At 33.5% G+C, this 14,627-nt stretch overlaps 1 protein-coding gene across 15 annotated transcripts in view; it reads right to left on the reverse strand.

The window, feature by feature from the left end:
* RALGAPA1 (Ral GTPase activating protein catalytic subunit alpha 1) overlaps nt 1-14,627 on the reverse strand; it is a 242,119-nt gene that overhangs the window by 188,456 nt on the left and 39,036 nt on the right. For all 15 annotated transcript variants that reach the window (XM_038544500.1, XM_038544498.1, XM_038544497.1 and 12 more), the window contains exons 2-6: nt 13,411-13,521; nt 12,694-12,743; nt 7,943-8,000; nt 2,387-2,430; nt 851-1,028 (exon numbers count right to left, since the gene is read on the reverse strand). In XM_038544500.1, the coding sequence (XP_038400428.1) occupies nt 851-1,028; nt 2,387-2,430; nt 7,943-8,000; nt 12,694-12,743; nt 13,411-13,521 (441 nt within the window). The remainder of the gene's footprint in view (nt 1-850; nt 1,029-2,386; nt 2,431-7,942; nt 8,001-12,693; nt 12,744-13,410; nt 13,522-14,627) is intronic.

Raw genomic sequence — 14,627 nt, forward strand, 5'->3', positions numbered from 1 at the left:
GTCTCTTAAATATTTCCTAAACAGCAACTAGTACAGGCAGATTCCTAAACCGGTTTCTCAGTAAATACTAGCCAAGTAATTAAGCTCACAAAAATAGTTTTTGTTACAGTCCTCTTGGCACAAAGTAAAATACTCTTGTACTTCAATGTACATCCAAATTAACTCAAGGATACAGGATAACACATGAGAATTAGAAGTGAAAGATAAACGTAAAACAGCTTATATTAACCATGTATTTCTGATGCTTTGACATCAGGAGCCTTGTTGGCCAGGGAGAGAATGTCCCCCTCCCTCTGGGATAAACATAATTCCCAGCGATAGTAAAGATGGGCCTGAGAACATGCCTTTCACATGCAAACCAACCAGTCCAGAGTCCATACCTCCACCCCACTTCTATTGGGCTATCTTACTCAAGGCCACTATCCCCCTGACCTAATCACCCAAGGTACCTGGGTGACAATGAGGAACAATCTCTCTACACCTAAGCCTGCTGAAATTATCTAAACAAGTCAATTATAGGACTGCTCACACTGCCTCACCATGTTCCTACCTACAGAAATCATAATAAGGGCTCTTGCCTATGATGCCCTACCCCTGACTGACCCTAGAACTTCCCTGTGTAGCCACCCTCCCTAGTGTGGCATGCCCTCTTCCCTTGGGAAACGTAACTATTTCTTTATGGCAATCATCTTCTGATCTGCTGGATTCATCATAAGTGAAAAATAATAAAACCTGTATTTTGAAACTTGGCCTTGAATTACCCAGTTAATAAATATACAGACATTTTAAAATTATATTAACTACAAAGAAAAATTTAAAGTACTGATGGATAAGATCTCATGAATCTTACTTTCTTGAAGGTTGAGTGGAGGATTAATGAGATTATCTAAAGTTCGAGGTCCATATTCAGATTGTAGTGCTGAAAATCCAGGAATTAAGCATGAAAACATCCAAAGCTGTTCTTTGCTACAGTTATTCTGAAGAGCTTGCAACCATAATAAGAAAAGACGAACACCCTCTCGTCTGATCTAAAATAAAATGAAAACCAGTATTTTTACTTATAATGAAAATATTATCTTACTTTTAAGACCAAAATTCCCTAGAAGATGATTAGAGAATGGTACTTTGCAAAAGAGAGGAAGGAAAAGAGGGAAAAGGAGAAAAGGAAGGTGAGAAGGAAAGAGGAAGGGCTACAATACCCATGTCATTTACTGAGCCCTAAATTTTTTTTTCTTTTTGTGCTGAGCCCTTATTATTTCTAAATTTAAATTCATGGATTTTGAACAAATACAGAATAAACTTAACCTCTAACTACTTAAAGCTATCAGGTAATGTTTATTCTAAAATTTCCATTTGTAAAGAAAAAAAATCAGAAAATTATTTCCTTCTTGTTTACCTCCCTCTTTCCCAGCACCACTGGTCTAATCCAAGAAGCAAAAAGAAAGAAAAACTGTTCTTTGTACAATGAGTTTGGTAGAAAGTGGAATCGTTATGGGGATCCTGGTGTCCTGCTAAATCAATGTTCTTGTCCTTCAAAAACTTACCTACCACTCTCTGAAATTATCATCTACTTATTTTTTGCTGCTAAACTGCAAAGCAGAAATTCTGACCTATTACTATATTCTAAGCACCTAGAACACCCCATATACAAAAGACATCAAATATTCCAATCAATGAATAAATTCTCTCCCAGGAAGAGAACAGGAAAAGAGAAAAACATTCAGCATCTGACAGACAAAACACAAAGTTCTTCACTAAGCTAATTTCACTGGCAGCTTTGGAAATTGCCCTACCACAGCTTGGTAAATGGCCACTGTCAAAGCTGTTAAACAGCTGTCACCCTCACGGTTTAAAGAGATAACAAGAAAACAATTAGGAAGGCTTATTCCTTTGTACTGCTATATCAAGCCTTGACACCAAACCTACCCACAATCTGAAACTTTCACTTAACTACAACAAGATACTTTTGCTTGCACTGGGTAGCTTCTCTTAACCATAGCACAGTGAGATAATGAAGAAGAAGTAAAACCAACTTTTAAAATGTAGATCCTCTATTTTTCCCTACATCTTAGAATAGTTATGGTAATATAAAGAATAATTTTTTGAATGACTAAATAATTTTTGTCTTCTGGGGAACAGTGAGTAAAGTATTCCTAGTGAATCACTAAATGCAGTGGCAAACAATAGTTTTTCAACAGCCTGGTCAATCCAGTATGTATTTTCACACATACTATGTTGCTCTATTTTAAGTCAATTCACTTCAACTAAGTGAACTAAAGACAATTCAAAATTCTTTAGGAAAAAAGTTGATGTAGAAAAGGTAGAACAAGAAACTATATGCTTTACTCATAGTTTTTTAAAAGTCATAGAAAAAAATTATTTATACCTTCAAGGAGTTTCCTGTGTGGAGTAGTTTCTTTAAAATCAATCCTGAAAAGAAAACATGATTTAAAATATTCATATTTTCTTAGTTGTTTCCAAATGTCAGAGTTCTCGGTCAGACTTGAAAACATTTTAATACAAGTCCTTGGCAACCTCCAAATTATTCTTGGTGACCCTGATATCCCTCTGGCCATAATCTTGGGACCAGAAGGGCATATAGAGTCACCTTTTCAACACCCAGTCTATTGGAATTAAACATGATTTAGTCTATTGAAACAAACCATAATCTCAAAATTGCATTTAATATAACCACCTCTGTATATCTCTTATTTAAGACTAAGAATATAATTAAATGCTTTCTATATCATTAATATACATAAAAACTACTGTAGGAAATTTCCATTTAGTTAACCACATGAACTTCTACAATAATTCCTAACATTTTCATTGTAATACTTTGCTTTTTCAGAATATTCAAAGCCATCTTTAATACTTTTTAAAAATTATACAATATTTCTACTCTATAATGAAACACTGAAATTACACTAACAAACATCCAAAGGCCCACCAGTTGGTCTAAAGAAACCTACTAAGCACAGTCCTATGTTTCTTATACTTTCAAAATTTCATTTATTTACCTTATCTATGATGTTCTATCTACCAAGTATCATGGAAGCGTCCTTATAAACCAGGCCAAAGGGGCAGCCCCGGTGGCTCAGTGGTTTAGCGCTGCCTTCAGCCCAGGGCCTGATCCTGGAGACCCAGGATCAAGTCCCACGTCCCTGCATGGAGCCTGCTTCTCCCTCTGCCTGTGTCTCTGCCCCTCTCTCTCTGTCTCTCATGAATAAATAAATAAAATCTTAAAAAAAAAAAACCAACACGTCAAATCAATCTCCTCCTACTTTCCCCAGAAAAAAACATTATCCAGATTTTGGTATTAATTACTTCCAAAATATTTTTATATTAAGGCTATTTATTTATAAATCAATAAAATATTTAGAATTCATGTATTTTTTTAAAGATTTATTTATGATAGAGAGAGAGGCAGAGACACAGGTGGAGGGAGAAGCAGGCCCCATGCTGGAAGCCCGACACAGGACTCGATCCTGGGACTCCAGGATCGCGCCCTGGGCCAAAGGCAGGTGCTAAACCAGAACAAGAATTTCTTCCATAGCTATTTGTTCTAATCCTATTTTTTTATTCTAATATCAAGATTACACACATACAAGACACATACACACACAGATCAAGCCAGGATTTTATTTGGTTAAGTTTTATTTGTCATACAAAAATAAGCTTTAATATTTCAAATAAAACTATGTTGATTTGTCTCAGTCCTCTTCTTCTGTTTGCACAAATTCAATTTCTTAAAGCAATACTATGTAAACCTCAGCCTTTAATCAGCTCTCCTAAAAGGATCTATACATGTTAAATGCAGTGTGGATTGGATTTTAGAACAACAACAAAAAAAGAACGTAAGTGGAAAAGTAATCAAATCTGATTGTTTGAAATTTAATAGTTTAAAAAAAACTTTTACATTTATATATGCTATCATACAAAATGAGACTATAAGTTACTTTTCTTTTTTTTTTTTTTTTTTTTTTTTTTTGAGAGAAACAAAGCGCAGGAGTACAAAAGCAGCACAGGGTGGTAGCAGGGGAGGGCTGAATCTTAAGCAAGCACCACACTCAGCACAGAGCCCTACTTGGGGCTCAAGCTCATAACCCTGAGACCACAACCCGAGCCAAAATCAAGAGTGAGCCACCCAGGTGCCCGAAGTTACTTTTCACATCCAACGCTAGCTTCTGAAATTTATCTGTAGTGATCTATATAGCTCTCATTAATTCACTTTAACTGCTATATACTATTCCATTCCCTATGATTAATCTTATTTTATGTTAGGACATTTGTTTCCAAATTTTTGCTATTCCCAGGAATACTATAATAAAGGTTCTGTCATAGCTATAAAAATACCTAACACTATACTTAATGGTGAAAGAATAACTGTTTTCTCTCACACATTAGGAATGATGCAAGAGTATCTATCTGCTTTCACCACTTTTATTCAACACTATACTAGAGAATAAAAAAAAAGAGAATGGAAGGAAGGTAGGAAGGAAGAAAGAAAAAGAAATTAGATACTAAATTGGAACTAAAAAGATACTAAATTGGAAATATAAAAATAAAACTATCTTAAATTGCAGCTGACATGTTCCTATACACAGAAAGTTGAAAGGAATCTACAATAAAACAAATAGAATAAAGAAGTTATAATTAACTGGTAATAATACAAATGCCCATGAATTGGAGAGTAGATAAAACATGATATATCCATGAGAGAATACTATACAGCAATAAAAAGAAATGATGATACATGCTATAATATGGAAAACAAACAAAAATTATGCTAAGTGAAAGAAGCCAGATGCAAGCCACTATAAATTGTATGATTTCATTTACATGAAATGTCAAAAAAAAAAAGACATTTATTGAGCACAGAAAGCAGACTGTGGTGGTGAGAAACGTACTAACTGTAAATGGGCTTGAAGGAATATTACAGGGTGAGATAATGCTCTAAAACTAGACAGTGGTGACTAAATATTTATTTAAAATCACTGAACTATTTATTTAAATAGATGAATTTTACCTCTATGAATTATACTTGAATAAAGCTACTTAAAAAAAATAAACTAGTCATTGATTTATTTTCCTTCATATGTAAGGCAGAAATCAAAACAGTTTTAGGATTTTTCTAGATGACAAAGAAAAATGACCACTTCTGTATCTTCTCAAGTTAGGTATTATTGGAATATTATTAACCATGGCAAGTAGAGAGCCAAAGCTCTTTTGGAAATTTAAGGCTACATTTCTTAGAAGCTACAATAAAGTTGGGAAGTTCAGATGTATCAAAAAAAAAGTTTCTTCATAAACAACCTTCAAAGACATTTTTATGATTATGAAACACAAAACAGGATTTCACTATTTTATTGAGTACCTTATTATGTGCTTATCACCAATTCACATCTCTTCTATGATATAAAGTATATTCAAATATTTTGCCAATTTTTAAATATTTGTCTTATCGAGTTCTAAGAGTTCCTTATTTATAATGGGTACATTATATTTAGTCTCAAACTCTATCTAAAAAGTTTATTCTAAATGGCTTCACTACTCAGGATTTTATCTTTTTTAGCCCCTGTATCAATATCCTTCCTAGATGTCCAAAGTTCCTTTTGTTTCTGGAACTAATTGGGAAGGCTTACAATTTCAAAGTCCCACAAAAGACTTTTTTTTTTTTTTTTTTTTTAAAAGATAAAACCTGTTTTACTCATCTAATCATTAGTTAACAGACACTGGCTTATTTCCACCTTTTGGCTATTATGAAAAATAGTGCTATGAACATTAGAGTATGTTTCTTTACAGACCTATGTTTTCCTTTCTCTTGGGTATATACATGGGTATAGAATTGCTGGGCCATACAGGAGCTCTATGTTTAGTATTTTGAGTAACTGCCAGACTGGTTTCCTTTTTTTATTTTTATTTAAATTCAATTAGCCAACATACAGTATGTCATTACTTTCAGATATAGTGTTCAATAATCCATCAGTTGTGTATTACACTTAGTGCTCATCATATCACGTGCCTTCCTTAATGCCCATTACCCAGTTACCCCATCCCCTCACCCACCTCCCTTTCAGCAAGCAAACCTCAATTTATATCCCAGACTTAAGAGTCTCTTGTGGTTTATCTCCCTCTCTGATTTCTTCCCAGTTTCCCCTCTCTTCCCTTATGATCCTCTACACTATTTAAGTGAAACTATATGATAGATAATTGTCTTTCTCCTATTAGTTCACTTAGCATAATACCCTCCAGTTCCATCCATGTCAATGTAAATGGTAGGTATTCATCCCTTCTGATGGCTGAGTAATATTCCATTGTATATATTTACCATATCTTCTTTATCCATTCATCTGTCGAAGGACATCGTGGCTCCTTCCACAGTTTGGCTATTGTGGACATTGCTGCTATGAATATTGAGGTACAGGTGCCCCTTCATTTCACCACATCTATATCTTTGGGGTAAATATCCATTAGAGCAATTGCTGGGTCACAGGGTAGCTCTATTTTTAAGTCTTTGAGGAATCTCCATACTGTTTTCCAGAGTGGCTATATCAGCTTGCATTCCCACCAACAGTGTAAGAGAGTTCCCCTTTTTTCCACATCCTTGCCAACATTTGTTGCTTCTTGTCTTGTTAATTTTAGCCCATCTAACTGGTGTAAAATAGTATCTCACTGCAGTTTTGATTTATATTTCCCTGATGACAAGGGTTGTTGAGCCTTTTTTCATGTGTCTGTTGGCCATTTGTATGTCTTCTTTGGAGAAATGGCTAGACAGGTTTTCAAAGCAGCTGCAGCATTTTATATTCCCACAAGAGTGTTCGAGGGTCCCAAGTTCTCCATGGCCTCACCAATGCTTATTTTCTTGCTTATCATCATCCTAGTAGATGTGAAGTGATATCTCCTTATAGTTGTGTTTTACTTTTCCCTACAAATGATGCATATTTTCATGTGCTTATTGGTCATTTGTATATCTTGGAGAAATGTCTATTCAAATCCCATGCCTGTTTTTAAATTGTGTCCAGAAAATATTTCACTTGCCATAATGGATTAAGAAATGTGAGGCCTAAATAAAATCTATGACTTTCTTTTTTAAGAGAAACAAATACACATTTTACAAATGAATGTAAGGCCTATAACATTCTACTTAAACGATGTAGATAGGGTGACCACCCACATACTTCACATGAGAGAAGGGTCAGAAGAATAATTAGCAATCAAACCTGACACCATTGAGATACCTAAACCAGAGCCACCGATTGCTTACCTGCAGACTCCTTTCTAATGATAGAGGGGGAAAATGTCTTAGAACAAGAGCTTAAGAGCCCTGTGGTGATACTGTTATTGTTAAAAGACCAGACTCCAAGCCGGCAAGCACCCTGGCTTAGTTCAAGGTAACAGAAAGTCTGTGGTCTCCTCTCTACTTAGTCTCTGACAGTAATCCACAGCAGGGTTTTTTTTCTCCCTTTTTCTTTTTGGCCTCATTCCATGATCTCAAAAGTTCTACTCTGGCCCTTCAAGCAAAGGTTAGTTCTAGTTCCCACCACTATTTTCTGTGGAACAAACTAACTGCCAGGTGACACTGCTTGCTTTCGAATCCGGAGCCCAAATATTCACTCTATTTGACACTTTACATTTCTGTTCCATTTTTTATTCTGAGATGTTTGTTTTCCTGCTTTTATTTTTTTGGTTTTATAGTTTTATCATCATTACTAAAGTAAAGAAACAGACAGATCAAAGAAATTTAATATGCCATTTGACTGGAAATCCTTCATTTATATTTTTATCTTACACTTCCAGTAAATGCAGTCCTGCATTCTTTATATCGTTTTTACCAAAGCATAAACTATAAATTCATTTCAAATGCTGACCAACTCACTACAGAGCATTTTCATATATTATCATTTATGTCAAATGTGAAATACATATTCAAATTACTTACCAATACTGTGAAACTGCCATCGCTGATGAATTCTTTCTGGAAGAAGTTGTAAAATTTTCTAAAAATCAGTATGAATAAAACAAAAGAATGAAAAGCAAATAATGAGTCCATATTCTGTGCAATGTGAAAAACTAAACAAAAAGCTTATGCCTTTAAGAGTTTCTATGTAAAAGAGCATCACAAACACAAAATAGCATTTAAACTAATCTGACAGTACTTGCTCTATTTCAGCACGGACACACTGATCAATATTTGAAAACACCAAAAAAAAAAAAAAAAAAAAAAAAAACCCACAAAAAAACAAAACCAACAAGTTATACTAACGAAGACTTGGGAAAAAAATTAATGAAAGTTATCGTCTAAAATGATGTGGAAAGTAAATTTCTCTTTATGGATTAAACACCAACTCTAATATATTTCAAAATGATCATTTACTATTCTCAGAATTTCCGTATTGTGGATATTACTGATAAATTTTGAATTCTCTCAGACACTATTATTTGTGACATTTTGTCTCATTTTGAATAGTTCTTCCTCGTTTTGATAAAAGTAGGGAAAATATTTTGATTTCAAAAAAAATCACATCAAATATTTATACTGATTTGTGTGAACCCAAAGATACTTATATCTATGATGATTATAGGTATAAGAACAATGTTTAAAAATTCAGGATCCTTACAATTAAGCTAATACAGGTTTCCATTAATGTGGAATAAACACTTTTTATAGGTAATGCTTTCAAAACGTTACCTTTAATTCCCTTTACAAATTTCTTCTGTGTGAATTATTCTAATTCAAAAACTGCCTTACTATGCTACTAAATGATGCTATCAGTGCTTATCTGCTTGCTGAATGAGTTTTGTGTGTATGTTTCTTATTACTGCTGCTCTTACTACTGTTATTCTTTTTTTTTTTCTAAAGATTTTATTTATTCTTAGAGACACACACACAGAGAGAGGCAGAGACACAGGCAGAGGGAGAAGCAGGCTCCATGCAGGAAGCCCGACATGGCACTCGATCCTGGGTCTCCAGGATCACACCTCAGGCCACAGATGGCACTAAACCGCTGCACCACGGGGGCTGCCCACTACTGTTATTCTTTAGAAATGACATTAACCAAATGTTCATAAGGGCCAAACACTAGACATTTAATATAACAGTATCTCATTAGTCCATTCTAAAGAGAGAGTTTATTAATCTCATTTTTTAAAAATGAGAAAATGGGTTAAGTAATGTGCTTAAGTAGAAAGTGGAAGAAACTGATTCCAATCTTGATATGCTTAATCCAAAATGTGACTTTTATACTATTCTGTCCAAAAGATACTATGCATGTTTTATACTCCTCTATCTTCCACTTGATATGATCTTATTTATTTAGTCCATCTCATACAAGAGGATGAGATACACAAACGTCTTTACCTTTGCCTCTTCATATTTCTCTAGACAACAACTGTGTAATTGTATTTATTTTGTTGTGGAAAGAGACAAAATTATAAGCTGATAAGTTTGTAAACTAATCAAAAACATCCCTAAATTATGACTATTGCACTTCAGATTAAATCCCTTGTAAATAAACATGTCTTTATTTTTATGTGGTTACCATAAAGATGAAAGAAACCATGTCTAGTCAGGGAAGAAAACATTATAAATCCTGTATCATATTATTAACACTACATAATGGTGGGTTTTTTTTACTACAAAAAGAGGAACTCAATTTTTATAAATTTCTTGATTTTTAAAAATCATCATTAGTCTCTAAAGGTACAGGTCAGATGTTATTGTCCCCATTATAAGTAGAAAAACATCAGCACATAGGTTATATTATTTTTTCCAAAAGATGAAAGCCCTGTAACTAACATCTTTATATTCTAAAACAAAAATCACTTACTAAAAACAATTAATCAGTATATATTATATACAGGAAACTAAACATTATTTTTTAATAGAAGGAAGGTCCTAAAAGATCTTCCATTAACTAATCAATCCATCTCAGTTTCCTGAACACAGGACAAGCATGAATGCCTGAAGGAACATTTCCTAGAAATTATTATCTTGCCTACTCTGTTGATAATTTTTTTTAACTTATTTTTCAATCTTGATGTCTTTTATTTCCTTTTCTTGCTAGCGGCCCTGGCTAGAATCAAGTGTAATATTCAATAGAAATGGCAAGAGGGGTACCCTCGTTTTGATTTTTTATTTTTGTGTTATTTTTAGGTGGAGATAGAATTATATTTTTATGCATTTGACACCACAAAATTGGTAATACTATAAAATAGTTCAGTGTTTTACAAATTATTGTTCTATATTACTTTGGATTGGGGTGGGACAAGTCCTTATTGTTAAATAAGCAGGAAATAGCAACATTTGATGCTATACTAAACTTTACATTTTATTTTTGGCATACTGATAAAAATTAAGATCTCCTCACTTTTAAAATAACTCCTGCCTCTTCATTCTTTTTTTTTTTTTTTTTTAAGATTTATTTATTTATTCATAATAGAGAGAGAGGCAGAGACACAGGCAGGGCTCCATGCCAGGAGCCCGACATGGGACTCGATCCTGGGACTCCAAGAGCGCACCTTGGGCAAAAGGCAGGCGCCAAACCACTGAGCCACCCAGGATCCCCCCCCCCCTCCCGTCTTTCAAATCAAGCAATGAAAGGAGCATTCAAGGTATCCAAAATTAGGTATGGTCTTAAACGTGTTACTTCTGTAGATGTCCTATAGCAAGTTGACAAAGTTTCAATTTATTCCCATTTTGTTAAGTGTTTTATCATGAAAAAGTACTGGATTTTTCCAAATGCTTTTTCTCTGTCTGTTGATAATATATTTTTTGTCTTTTATTCCATTATTATTACACTTATTATATACAATTAGTTGATTAATTTTTAGATATTAAACTTTTTATTTCTTAGATAAGTCTCACTTGGTCATGTTATGTCATCCTTTTTATATGCATCTTGGTTTGGTTCACCTTTCTTTTGAGGATTTTATATCAATAGTCATGAAAATATTTTATTATAATTCTCTTTCCTTGTAATGTTTTTGTGTGGTTTTCATTGGGTAATACTGGCCTCATAGAATGAACTCTGAAATGAACCTCTTATTTTTTAAAGAATTTGTGAAAAACTGGTATTTTTCTTTAAATGTCTGGTTAAAATTCACTAGTGAAATCATCTGGGTCTGGGCTTTTCTTGGTGGGATTTTATTTAAATACTAACGCATTTTTTTTTTACTAGTTGTAGGTCTTTCAGGTTTTCTATTTCTTTTTGAATCAATTCCATTGCTTTGTGTCTTTATAAAAACATATTAATTTTATATATTAAATTTGTTGCCATCCAATTGGTCATAGTATTCTCTTAGAATCCTTACAATTTCTGTAAGGTTGGTAGTAATATTCCTTTTTAATTCCTGAATTTGGTTATTTAATTCCTCAATCTTTTTACTTAGTCAGTATGGCTAAATATTAGTATTCTTGATCTTTTGAGTGAACTGACTTCCAGTTCTGTTGGTTTTCTCCATTTTTAAAATCTTTCTTCCATTTATTTCTGCTATAATCTTTATTATCTCCTTTAACCCACTTGCTTTGGGTTTAATTTGCTCTTCTTTTTCTAGTTTCTTAAGGTGGAAGCTCAGGCAATTGATGTGATATCATTCTTCCTTTAAGTCTATAACTATAAATTTTCCTCTGAGTGCTTGGTTACCTGCATTCCTTAAGTTGTGGTATGTCATAACTTTCTATAAGCACTGATTATTTGGGGGTGTGTTCGTTAATTTCCACATATTTGTGAATTACAAATTTCCTTGTTACTGATTTCCTCATTTAATTCTAGATTAGAGCACATAATTTGAATGACTTCTGATACTTTCATTCTTTCTCAAAACATCTATGTTTTTAACATTCCCATTGTAAACAGATCAAACAAACACGTGGAGAAAGAAATATAAGCAAATTCCTTAGGGACAATCATTACTGAAAATAAAGCAGAATAGGTACCAACACCACTTACTTCCACCTGAAACTCTTAAAAAAACAAAAACAAAAACCTTTCTTTTTTCAACTGTGACTAAATCAATAACTCAACACCTAAGAAAGAATTCAGGTGTTCAAATTCTTCTAAACTCTATAAAAGTACCCAAAGTATAAAACAGTGAATTATTTTTAATTACCAATAGACCAATAACTCAATCTTGAGACACGGATTTCCAATTCTTTACTGTCTTTTAAAATTACAAGATCTAATCCTGGCTTTATCCAGAATTCTGAATTCTTGATAAAGATCAGAATGCTCCTTTCATTGCTTGATTTGAAAGACAGAATGAAGAGGCAGGGACTTATTTTAAAAGTGAGGGGATCCTAACTTTTATCAGTATGCCAAAAATAAAATGTAAAGTTTAGTATAGCATCAAATGTTGGTATTTCCTGTTTATTTAACAATAAAAACTTGTCCCATCCCAATCCAAAGTAATATAGAACAATAATTTGTAAAACACTGAACTATTTTATAGTATTACCAATTTTGTGGTGTCAAATGCATAAAAATATAATTCTATCTCTACCTAAAAATAACACATGTATCTCAAAAAATAAGAATTAAGTCAGGTATATTTTTAGAATAAAAACTGTGATTCAGCTCTTGGAAAGCATGGCAAATTTAGTCTTTTGATATAAGTTTTATAAGTTCAAATTGTTCCTTTGTATATTCCAAGAATTATTTTGGAGGAAAAAAACACTGATTGGCAGATACTCACCTCAAAAATAAAAAGTATAGCATCCAGTTCCTCCCTTTGAGACTTGTGACCTAAAACATTTTTACAGAAAAATATTTTAAATATTATCATTTTGTCCTCCCTGTTAACCACTTAAAAAAGCTTAAAATATTTCAAACACTATTTTCTCAGTGACTCTTGAATACAATGTTTAAAGCATATTCTGTTCAATGTACAGACAATATTATAGCATCCCTCCCTATTCTTTTCAATAATTAAATTTAGATTGTACATATTTATGTCTAAAAACAAATAACACACTGTGAAGGAGCACTTGGGTGGCTCAGCCAGTAAAAAGTGTCTGCCTTCAGCTCAGGTCATGATCTCAGGGTCCTGGGATGAGACCCACTGCTGGCTCTCTGCTCAGTGGGGAGTCTGCTTCTCCCTCCCCTTCTGCCCCTCCCCCCACTCATGCATGAGGCACACTCTCTTCCTCAAATAAATAAAAATCTTTAAAGCAAAAAAGTTGAGGAAACAGGTAAATAAACCTGACCAGGCAAAAAGCAAATCTTCCAAGCCTTCTCAAAACAATGAAGACAGTATTACTAACCCATACTTTGAGAGGGTATCTAAAAGACATTTAACAAAAAGAAGTGAAATAGTACTAAAATTCCAATGCCCAAGGTCTACTTTTAAGTGAATACTTATGACAATTATTTGAAACACCAACACAAGTCAGAACCAATTTTAACATCTTACCTTTCTGTTTAAGACTGGCTTCAATAGTCACAAAATTCTCGAAGAACACATAATATATATGTGAAAAATGTTGGTCAAAAAACTGTTTAAGATCGATAGATTCTGCGTTCTCTGAAAAGGAAATGAAAACAATTTTTAGTGATTACATAAATGTTAAATCATGTTCAGCAAATAGTCATAGTGGTGAGTTTCCTTCAAAAAAAAAAATTAAGAACTGCTCCTAAATTCCATTAAAATATTTGAGATGTGTATTTATTTATATCCTTGTTCTCACAACTTTAGTTTTTAAAGATTTTAGTTTTAATTTTAAAAACAGGTTAAGGGGTGTTTGGGTGGCTCATTCAGTTAAGCCCCTCCCCTGCCTTCAGCTCAAGTCATGTTCCCAGAGTCCTGGGATCAAGTGCCTCATCAGACTGCCTGCTCAGCAGAGTCAGCTTGTCCCTCTCCCTCTGCCCCTTCCCCTCATTCATGCTCTCTCTGGCTCTGCTCTCTCTCTCAAATAAATAAATAATTTTTAAAAAATAGGTTAGATCAGGTTATCATAATCTTTGTTTCCTCAAAAAAAAAAAAAAAAAAAAAAAACACAATGTCTCAGATTTATTCAAAACTTATTTTGAATATTTAACCAAATCAAGGAAAGAAGTCGTTTTAGTTCCAATTCACAGCTATGCTTCTCAACTTATCCCCAAGACAGTTTAAAATCAGTATTTCTTTTTTTTTTAAGTGTGTTTTTGGGTTTTTTTGTTTGTTTGTTTGTTTTTTTCTTTAAGATTTTATTCATTCATGAGAGACAGAGAGCAAGAGAGAGGCAGAGACACAGGGAGAGGGAGACACTTCCTTCCATGGAAGGAGCCCGAAGTGGAACTCGATCCCGGGTCTCCAGAATCAGGCCATGGGCTGAAGGCGGCGCTAAACCACTGAACCACCTGGGCTGCCCCTAAAATCAGTATTTCTAAAAGAAATTATATCTTATCTAAAATACATTTATTCAGTAAATAGGTACCTAACAAAAGACTTATAAGTAAGCATTTAAGTATTACAAAGCTTAAATAGAGATAACATTGCTTTAAAAGAATTGTCAGTATAGTCCAGGGCACACAAAAACCAAACATATAGCTGTACGCACATTAGAAAGTGTTGGGTACTGAAAGTGAAGTAACAAAGTATAATGACAACTTAGAAACACAAAATTACTTTCAAAGCTAAAAGAAGGTAGA

Source organism: Canis lupus, chromosome 8 (genome assembly GCF_011100685.1).
Source record: "Canis lupus familiaris isolate Mischka breed German Shepherd chromosome 8, alternate assembly UU_Cfam_GSD_1.0, whole genome shotgun sequence".
In the NCBI taxonomy this organism is placed as follows: Eukaryota; Metazoa; Chordata; class Mammalia; order Carnivora; family Canidae; genus Canis; species Canis lupus.